Below are 10,818 nucleotides of genomic sequence, written 5' to 3'. Positions count from 1 at the left end.
GATAAGTCTTTGGTGGTTGAATGATGTTCTATTAGAGTAAGTTCAGCAGAATTTATTGAAATATTGGTGAGCACTACTGTAAAACAGAGACCAGAAGTGAAGCAGAGGTTCAAGTCCATACAGTAGCCTGGCCTGTTCTGTTGCCCCTGGACCCGTGTGTATATATATCTGGAGCCATTGTTGGCCCCACCTAGACCCTGCATGTATGTGTGGGGTATAAGTCAAAGAGGATGCAGTATTTCAATGTCATTTCTGAAAAGGTAGCTGATTTACATGGCAGTCATCATAGAATCTAAATGAAAGCATTCATTCTTACTGATTTTTACCTCTTGTATATGAAGAAACAAAAGACAGTGTAAGCCAACTATTAATACAATGGCTCAAGCCTGCAATCCCAGCACTGTGGGAGGCTGAGATGGGTGGATCACTTGAGGCCAGGAGTTCAAGACCAGCCTGGGCAAATATAGTAAGACGCTGGCTCTAAAAAAAGTATTCAAAAATTAGCCAGGCATGGTGGTGCACACCTGTAGTCTTAGCTAATGGGAGGCTGAGGAGGGAGGATCACTTGAGCCAGGAGTTTGAGGCTGCAGTGAGCCATTATCCACCACTGCACTCCAGCCTGGGCAACAGAGCAAGTCCCTGGCTCTAAAAAGGAAACATACCAACAAAAAGCATGTGCGTGTGTGCACAGTCAAACACACAGTGTAATGGGGATATGTGTCAGAAGCCTTGGGTTCTAATTCCTGCTCCGAAGGTGGCATGACTCCAGGCAAGTTCTTTGACCTAAATAGGCTTCCATTTCCTCATCTGAAAACTGAGAATGGATATGGCTGTAGTCCCCACTAAAATGTCAACAGGAATCAGATGCAGCCTGGCCTTAAGAAGATAAAGGAATCATAGTGGGGCTCCTGCTGGGATGCTGAAGACTGTGAGAAGATGGAGAGTCCTTGCCTCCTACTGGGGACTGTTAGTATGCAGCTCTGGTCAGTTGTCTCCAGCTGGGGATGCAGGCTCTGTGTTGTCATACTATCAGATTTTTCAAAAAAATACAGAACTTCCTATTTTTATGTCAAATATTCTTGTTTTTAAATATTGGTAACTGAAGGATTAAAAAAAAAATTAAAAAAAAAAAAAAAAAAGACCAGTGCGAAGGCCAAACTAAACATCTCTATGGGGAATGGGGCCTGTGCCGCTATTCTGTGATGTTGGATTAGAAGCCTCTGGTCTGTGCCTACTCTGTGGCTCTATTGGTGGATGGAGAAGGGTGATCTGTGACACAGAGCACTAACTCTAGGCACCACTCTACTGAATCTTCTTTCCACTTTGTTTCATTAACATATGAACACAGTAGGGAATGAAAGCAACTACAGTTAGGGGAATGGATGCACTTTTACAAAAAGACAGCACGTAAAATAAATGCTCTTCGTGAGTCGGGATCTGGAGGAAATGGTAGAGCTGCAGTGTGGTCAACGAGGTCAAGGCACAGAGCAACCGGAAGCTCAGTGTGTAGCTATTTCCTCCTCGGCAGCTCAGCAGGAACATCTCCGAGTTGATTGCAAAGCCCAAGCCAAACAGGACCCCGAGGTTTCTCACAAGTCCAGCAAAAGGCGTGGTGTCAATGTGGATCCAGTCGGGGTTGGCACACCACTTTTTGGCTATGGACACGGACCACAGCAGGTCAATGTTGAGCAGTCTAAGAAGCAGGTAAAAGCCAAGTGCAAACAGGAAGAGGAAGAGGTTGGTCTTCAGGTATGTGCCCAGACTGGCCGTTTGGATGCCTGGAGTGTGTTCAAAGGCCTCTGCCACCAGCATGCCTGAGGATTGGAAAGAGACACTGACAATGACTGTGTGCCCTTGAGCCCCTCGAGGATCATTCCTCTCTGCATTTAAGGATTTGCCACAGTTTTCAGTGACAAAGGGCATTAGACACAGAGGTTCTATCCATTTTCCAAAGCCTTATTTAGGCAGTAACTAAAAATGCAGTTTTGCCCACGGTGTTTTCATTATTCATACTAGTCCAGAAGGATCGTTCTGGAGTTGGTGGCACTGACTGACAACCCGCTTTTTAGACAGAGCACTGATCTAGGTACTTGCAATTAACATTTCAATTGCCATAGCCAATAAGCCTTTGAAAGGTAAGGTGGTGCTGAACAATGGAAACTAAGTCATGGTGAACACTGCTTCAGGAATACAAAGCAGCTACTAAATGGAGTCCGTAATAGTCACTTCACATGTTTCAGAGAGAATGGCACAGTGTGCAGGGCTCAGAGTCATTAAGTTCCCTGATGCAAGACACAAGCACACTGTCTGAAGTGATGGTTTGGGAGTTAGACTTAGTTCTAATTTCACTTCAGAAAAGCCCACCTCGTGAAGTAATTGTGCATTTACACCACTGAGATTGTGTCACTTTGTACATGGAGGCTATGAGAGGTATGTTGCACCACCTCATCTCCCAGGGTAGCATTTAGTATCAGTGACTTCACAGAATTACCTCTGAAATTGGAAAGTTGATTACCGGGGAGAATCTGATACCCTTAAACAAATGAAGCTAAAGCTTTCAAAGGACACAACTAAGGGTAAGTGATCATATTTACCACCAATTACTCCAAGAATAACTTGATGAGGAAAATGTGTTGCTATGAATACTCTGGAGATGCAGACACTGATTTGAATCAACCAAAAAACACTCCAAAGAAATGACCAGGTCAGTCTACGATGGAAGAATAGATACAAGCGTAAAAAGCAAAGAAACTGTATCACTCATAAAATTAGAGGGGGTGACATCAGATGATCCTTCTCCGAAGAATCTTCTAACTGACATAGCATCATGATTTTAGAATATTTTTTTTCAAATTGTTGTTTCCCACATAGTCCATAGGATTTGAGAAGTTTTAACAGAGATTTCTACATTTCTCAATGCATTAAATTTAACCAGTGCTATATGCTGAGATTTAATAAATATTAAAAAGGAAGTCAATTTGACATCCATTAAATAAGAATAATTGTTTTAATGGAGTAGGGGAAATTCAAGTTTGGGGGAATTACTAATATCCAGAATGACCAAGAATAAACCATATATATTTTCATGCCCTGCCCTATGTGCCTCCTTTCTCAACCTTTCTTTGCTTGAGGAAAACTCAGTAGAAAAGCAGCTACCATCCAGATGAAAAAGCACATGAGCATTCTATCTGGGGCAAATTTTCATTGGGTTTAATTTCACAGATTTTCAAAAGTCCTTGTTTCTTGTTTTTTTTTTTTCTTTTGTTTTGGGTTTTTTTTTTTTTGTTTTTTGTTTTGTTTTTTTTTTTGAGACACAGAAAATAGAGAACAGGGGAATTGACCTATAGGTTATATGCTTTGGATTAAAAACAGCAATGCACAAAAAACATACAATATATTAAAATCCAAGCAATGCATGCCATTGGAAAAAAAAAAGTGTTAGCAGTATTGAGTTCCAGGAATCCTTGAATGGTTTGTTCCTGATAATCAGACTGAAATTTGGTTATATAAATGCTAAGGAACACAGAGAAATGAGGCTTTGAAAGGAGAAGTAAGTGGGATATCAATGTGGAAGAAGAATAAACAAGAATTTGGTAATGTAAAGGTAAGAAGCACACACTCAGTAAAATTTTATAGATGAAGAAAATACTGCAGTTATAAAAATTAAAAAGGAGTTATGAGAACTTTTTTCTTAGAAGAAACATATTTTTTCAGGTTTGGTCATTGGAGGCAGGAATACAGTATAGAGAAAAGGCAAAACTGACCTAGATTCCTACTTTGAAAATTGTCTGTAAACAGAAAATACTAACTTTTTTACATTGTAACACCTTTTTACTGTTGTTGTTTTGGGTTGGGCAATAAATACATTAAGGCATACAGGTCACAGTCTCATTAGAATAAACTTTTAAGACACCCAAATTCCTTTAGTTGTTTGTTTTTTATATTATCCAATACTACTCTAAAAAGTGGAATATGTGATAGATCTTGACTTTTTTCATTTTAGAAAACTTTTTAATAATGGCATATGTTACAGTATTTTTTTAAGGTTAACTTGCAAATTTAATTTCAAGTCACCTAATTTATGGCTAAATTGGTACTCAGGATTGTTTTAATGACAAAGTATTTCAGGAAAGAAGAGAAGGGAACAACCCAATTTCTAAGCAACTGTGAGTAACCTTTAAGTTCTAGATCTTTCTAAACATTAAGAAACCTACTAACATTAAATCTACTAACATTCAAATTTGTTTGCTTCTACAATGTTTTTAATTAAAAAGTTTGTGTTCTCTTTAAAGCTGGAATATATGTTACTGAAATCAAAAGCATTGGCTATTCAAAGAAGGAAGCATAATTTTACTGAATAAACTGATGCAGTCAAGGAGAATGATGATTCTCAAAACTTCCAGTTAATTTTAAAGCAAGGGAATGTGCATGCAAAAATGTTTCCTTATGCTGTATAATTTTAGATGACTTATTTATGAGTTATCAAAATAATTATTGCATTTTGGAAACCCAGAGGCACATTTATAGCAAGTCATTAATCAGTTAAACATTTTCAACTTGAAAAGCGGAGATAGCTATGAGCTAATTAGGCTATTATCTTAAAGCAAAATATTAGTTTTCTATTCATTTTGTTATTTTGTCTGTGAAAGAATAGAATGAGCACATTTTGCTCATTGACTAAAACTGCACTAAAATTAATTTTTGGACAAGACTTTCTGTATTAAAAACTGTTGTATTCCAGTGCTACAGAAACTGCAGCAAAGCTGACCTGTGCAGAGTGATAGAGAACTTATCCATCCCACAGACAGTGTGGCTCAGGGCAGCGGTTACCATGACATACCAGACACAGGACGAGCCCATTGCATGGCCAGATGGACTTCCTGCAACAACAAAGTGTCCGTCCATTTGAAAAGTGGTTAACTATCAAGATCAGAAATGAATAATAGAATAGCATATTCACCATGAAAATTATGAGTAACTCAGAAAAAAACCACAAGACACAGGCTATATGTAATCTTTAGAAGTGGGTAGAAATAAGAAAAATTGAGTTAAATTGAGCCTGAGAAACACTGTCTCAAAAAATTTTTTTCCCAGATTTTCAGGTTCATTGAATTCCAGAAATCAATATACTCAAGGCTAATTAAGAACTCAGGCAGTTGCACCCAAATCTGCCACAGCCCTACTCATTCTTCAATATTTAATTGTTTTTAATTGACAAGAAAAAGTAATAGTTTAATGCAAAAGTAATTGCGGGTTTTTGCCATTGAAAGTAATGGCAAAACCCGCAATTACTTTTGCACCACCCTAATGCTTGTATTGGATCTTCTGTTGGCTTATTTTCCTTGGGCTGAGAAGTCAGACTCTAAAGGATATCATTGCTATGCCAGTGATTTGCTGATTGACTTACAAATGACTGCTGTGTACTAGCAGCTACTTCTATGCCTATCTTGTGGCCACTGCAGTGAGAATCTTTGTTTTAAAATAGAGGATGAGGAGAAGCTGTAAAGACGGCATTAATCCTAGCAGAAAAAGCCTGCAGACAGTAGCCTTTCTACTTCCAGAATGCCTTTTCCATGCTACTGAATTTTTTATTAATCAGTTTACTTAAATGTCCTCCTCGATTTTTCACCTAGTAGTTCATTCAAATTAAATACCAGTCTCTTATTTGTTAAACAAAGACAGACCTATTTCTTGTCTGCAGGAATTCTCAGAGCCTTTTAAAAACTATGCCTAGATGAATTGGACATCTCCCCGAGAGATGCAGTCTTTCTTTCTTTTCTCTCTCTCTCCTTCCAGAAAATGTCTTATAAGGTGGAAAACATGCCTTATAAGACGTGGGCTGGAATTGACCACGGTAACATTTCAGTGGTCTCAAATGTTACCCATCCATCCATTCATCCATTTATCACACTTTGGTTTCACAAAGATAAACTATGCATCATCCCTCCCCTGATGGAACACCCAGTCTAGACAATCGGATATATAAAGAATTAGTTATATCGTTTAGTGTAATAAGCAATATAACAGATGTATGTCTACTTCTATGGGAACAAAAAAGACATATTCAGAACACTCATTAGGAATTTACACATTCTCTACTACCCTTTACTCAGAGTTAGTTTCGAAGGATGTCAATTGGCAAGAATGTTATGCTATGTAAAATGATGAGGTACAATATAACACATTCTTATAAATTAAAACGTAATTTTTAAATATATGTTTCAAAAAACTTTTTAAACAGTCTTATAATCAACTATCACAATAAAGATTTTATACTCATACAGAATCTTACCTAGAATAAAAAAGAACTGGCCCAAGAAGCCTACTTGTGTACAGAGAAAAAATATGTCTTAAAGAGATTGTTCTAGGGTTAGAAATAGTCTTTACTGGCTATAGTAACATTGAGAAGTCCTTACGTTTCTTACAGAAGACTTGTCTACTCCTCCCTCATTCGTGAGATACTCAGAAGACCTATAATAACTTTGAAAGTTGCTTAGCAGCAGATTAACCAACATTTCTAAGATCTTAGTCTAGTTCCTTGAGAATTTGTTCTAGTTAACTGTTTCTTGTTTTTGTATCAAGCCATTATATTCTTCTGAAAAGTAACACCAAGTATTTAATCATTTGAGGAGTTTTCTCCCAATCTATCCTTTCATAAATAACAAAATGGAATTTGAGTATTTTTTTTGCTTTGCTTCCTCATTAGTAATTTTGATTGTTATGAAGTTTTAGCATCCTCACTCATGAGATTTTCTTTACTACCCTATATAATATCAGTTACTAGATGATAACTCTGTGTAATGATTCTCTATTGGAAGATCTTCAGTAACTGGAGGTTGCTGTAATAGCTTACCTGGACCTGTTTCGCATGTAGTAGGGAACTGTTCAAGGCATGGACTTGAGTGATTTGGGTAAATCTGAGTTTCTTGGACCCACCAGTAAGGTCGATCACCAAATAATATCCTGTATTTAAAGAATTATAAACATGCATATATATTTAAATACACAGCTATTATTTAATTGGAGATTAGCAATTCTTTCCTATAAAAAATGACTCAAGCGCAGGGTTAATTGTGAAAGTTCATGATTAAGAGACTTTGAAAAAACTTAGGTCCTGGTGTCTCACACATTATTAAAGGTGGTAGTCATTTGGGATTTTGGCACTCTGGTTTTCCATTAACATGGGGGCTTTTTTCCCTTGCAGGGAATGTCTTATGGGTGCTTTGGATACTTAGACTGGAAATATCAAAATTTGTCCCTAGAATTATCAATTTGTTCATTATCACGCTGCTCATTTAAGTAATTCTTGATCACAGAATATGTGTTACAGGGGTTTGGGAATTACTTATAAGTCATTAAAGTACACATTTCTGGCCTGGCGCGGTGGCTCACACCTGTAATCCCAGCACTTTAGGAGGCCAAAGTCGGTGGATCACCTGAGTTCGGGAGTTAGAGACCAGCCTGACCAACATAGAGAAACCCTGTCTCTACTAAAAATACAGAATTCACTGGGTGTGGTGGCACATGCCTGTAATCCCAGATACTCGGGAGGCTGAGGTGGGAGAATTGCTTGAACCTGGGAGGCAGAGGTTGCGGTGAGCCGAGATTGCGCCATTGCACTCCAGCCTGGGCAACAAGTGCGAAACTCTGTCTCAAAAAAAAAAAAAAAAAAAAAAAAAAATATATATATATATATATATACACACATACATTTCTGTGCCTTTTAAAAGTTCTACTTATGAATCTGGTGTTTCAAGTTAACTGGTATGTTTGAAAGATTTTCCAAGTAAAACGATATACATCTGAAATGTGATCATTATGCCAAAGTCACAAATTTAAGGATAAATCTTAGGAAAAATGAAATAAAACAGAAATCTTACCATTTAAATATAAGATTGAACCAATCCCCAATGACTGCTACCCATATCATCTTGGTTCCAACTGTCTGATTAAGTTGAAACCAAAGTGGAAAATAAATGAAAAAGATATTCCGGGGGTCTCCAACATTGGACATAAAATTTAGAAAAGTATAGTAAGCTCGGTAGTCCTTCTGCAAATGCTGAATTATGAGCACTCCATTCCTGTGAAGGAAATCCATCTTGAATAAGAGGCAATTCTAAACATAGAGCAATTGGAGCTGAAGCTCTCTAATTCCCACCGTTTTTATACTGTGCCTTTGTGGCATGTCGAGCCATTACTGCAACATGTGATGCTGACCATCTGTGGAGAGGGCACACCAGCCCTCCTCTGCTGAAAAGCTCATCTATTTATGATTTTAATTGGTGGCAAAGAGTGAAGTACATGCTGATCTGTGGCAATTCGAGGGGGAAGTTTGGATAGAAACACAATGAATTTCTTATGCAACCTCCCTTTTGTGTGAACAGTTGGATCATGTTTGTTTGAAATTTTTTGTACAGTTCATTTCCTCCAAGGTCAGACATTAGCAATTTCTATGTTTGGTGAAAAGACTTTGCAAATAGTTATTGCATGTCAAATAGCCCATAAAGCCCTGCATTTTAATTTAAGATAGGCTGTGGCTCTCTATTTTATTGGGTCTTTGAGGAAAATGGTTGAATAAATATCTGGGTATGAAAAATATATGATATGACATTATTTTCTGATCACTGATTTAAAATAAGAAATAGTTCAATTTTCTTTATCCAAAAGAATGATAGACTATATATGGAACAGGGAAAGAAATGTGTTGTTTTTTGACTACAAGACAAGAAAGCAGATATGAAAGTCATTTGGATAATAGAAATGTGTTAGGATCAAATTGTATCTTTTATTAACTAGAGAATACAGTTGAGAGGAATGGGGAATGATTCATGTGACAAAGATAGGAATAGACATCAAAGGGCTTTTGATCAATCAGGAAAATGGTTTGTTGAGAACCCAGTGTTAAACAGAAGTGGAAAGCACCAAACAAATGCTGAGAATGAACAGAAGGGTAGCACAAAGAGGCTATGGACCTGTCATAGGTCCGTAATCTACGGCTGTGGACTATGACTAGACTATAGACCAGGACTCTGGTCCTGGACTATGGACTATGACTGGACCCTGGGCTATGGACCAGGGTAGACTGAGAATGAACAGAAGGGTAGCACAAAGAGGCTATGGATCTAAGTCAGAGAGATGTTGGGTTTAGAGAGCTGGATTGTGTCTAGGAGGATTAGTGGGAAAGCAACAAAGCCTCACAAGGTGGCCAGGGATGGATCTAGGTAACCTTACTTGTTATTTTATCATTCAGATTTTTGTCTTTGCTTACCATGGCCTAAGTAAAGACAAAAGACTTCACTAGAGTCCTTCACAGGCTCTATCTATCACTTTGAACTTCTCTTCGAGTTTTGTGTCCCATCATTTAACAGCACCATTTTTACTGGGCTTCAGTGTCTATTGGTACCTTACCTGGAAGAAATGCATTGACTGACCATTAACATCTTTTGGGGTGCTTTTTAAATTGCCATAACTGTGTCCCACCTGAGATCAATTATATTTCTGGTAATGGAATTTGGGCATTGGTATTATTAAAATACTTCTCACCTGGTTCCAATGTGGTATGAGGGGCTTAGAATCATTGCGCTAAGGCAATTCATATAAGGAATTAGCCTTAACTAATTAGAGTCTATGCTTCTGGCTTTTCTTTGTTTTGCGTATTCAGGTTCTGTAATTTCCATAATCTCTTTAATGAGCCATGAGGAAGAGCATAACTTCCCTTTATTCTTTTTCTAAAAAGTGTTTGATCTACATAATTCATAATACTCATTTTCTTCAGAAATGTCTTATCCTTAAATCAGGATGTGAATGATATCAAATACATTTTGTCTTCCAATTAAAAATTAAACTTCCTGCTCTTCAACACCTCAGAGTCTGTGATTAGCCTTTCATCTATGGCAGTTAATTTAGAAAGATTGTCTCTCGAGAACTACCTGGTTCTGTAGACTGTGGGATAATTAAGTGAAGCGAAAGCATCTTGATTTCTTTCACCCTTTAACAGCATCTGCTAATCTGCTTATTTCTCGTAGTTCATCATTTTTAGTCTTTTCGTATCTTAGCTTCTATGCATCCATCGGTGATGCCTTCTCTGACCAGCATCCTCACCACTCGTCTGACAATACTTTCTCTCAAACACTCTTTTCTCCTAGGATGTTGTTTGAGTCTGCTAGGGCTGCCATAACAAAGTACCAGACTGGGTGGCTTACACAACAGAAATATAGGAAACTAGGAGTCTGAAATCAACACGTCAGTGGCATTGATTTCTTCTGAGCCTCTGTCCTTGGCTTGTAGATGACTGTCTACTCTCTATGTCTTCACATGGTCTTCCCTGCTATATGGGTGTGTTCTAATCTCGTCTTTTTATAAGGATACCAGTCTTATTGGATTAAGGAAGATACTAATGACCTCATTTTAACTTAATCACCCCTTTAAAGACCCTATCTCCAAACACAGTCATTTTGGGAGGTGCTGGGGCTTAGGACTTCAACATGAATTTGAGGGAACACAGTTCAGCCCATAACCGGGAGTTAAACACAATTTATAATTATATATTTATGACAAGTGTATATATTTAGCGTCTCTCTCCTGTACTACAGCTCCATAAAACAAGGGGTCCTGTCCACTTTGTGCAACAGCCATAAGCACAGTTCCCATAACAGGCCCGTGTAGAAGCCAATTGCCCATGAAGCTGGAAAAGCTCACACGGGCCCCTAAGATGGTAGGTTGGGCTGGGCGCGGTGGCTCACGCCTGTAATCCCAGCACTTTGGGAGGCTGAGGTGGGCAGATCACTTGAGGTCAGGAGTTTAAGACCAACCTGGCCA

General features: G+C 38.1%; 1 protein-coding gene across 2 annotated transcripts; it reads right to left on the bottom strand.

Annotated features, from left to right (window-relative positions):
- Nucleotides 1-1,302: 1,302 nt before the first annotated feature.
- G6PC2 (glucose-6-phosphatase catalytic subunit 2) lies at nucleotides 1,303-8,098 on the bottom strand. Of its 2 annotated transcripts, XM_002812561.5 has the most exons (5): nucleotides 7,881-8,098; nucleotides 6,854-6,963; nucleotides 4,769-4,880; nucleotides 2,595-2,710; nucleotides 1,303-1,814 (listed from the first exon to the last, which is right to left on the bottom strand). In XM_002812561.5, the coding sequence occupies exons 1-5, from the start codon at nucleotides 8,096-8,098 to the stop codon at nucleotides 1,303-1,305; spliced, it is 1,068 nt and encodes a 355-aa protein (XP_002812607.3). The 2 variants fall into 2 exon arrangements, with proteins under 2 accessions (XP_002812607.3, XP_009236072.1); XM_009237797.1 differs by lacking the exon at nucleotides 2,595-2,710 and having other exon boundaries at nucleotides 1,790-1,814.
- Between the last annotated feature and the right edge of the window lie 2,720 nt (nucleotides 8,099-10,818).

This window comes from Pongo abelii, chromosome 11, assembly GCF_028885655.2.
Source record: "Pongo abelii isolate AG06213 chromosome 11, NHGRI_mPonAbe1-v2.0_pri, whole genome shotgun sequence".
Taxonomy (NCBI): Eukaryota; Metazoa; Chordata; class Mammalia; order Primates; family Hominidae; genus Pongo; species Pongo abelii.
The sequence above is the reverse complement of the archived record's forward strand: the minus strand, read 5'-3'. Positions and strand labels throughout refer to the sequence as shown.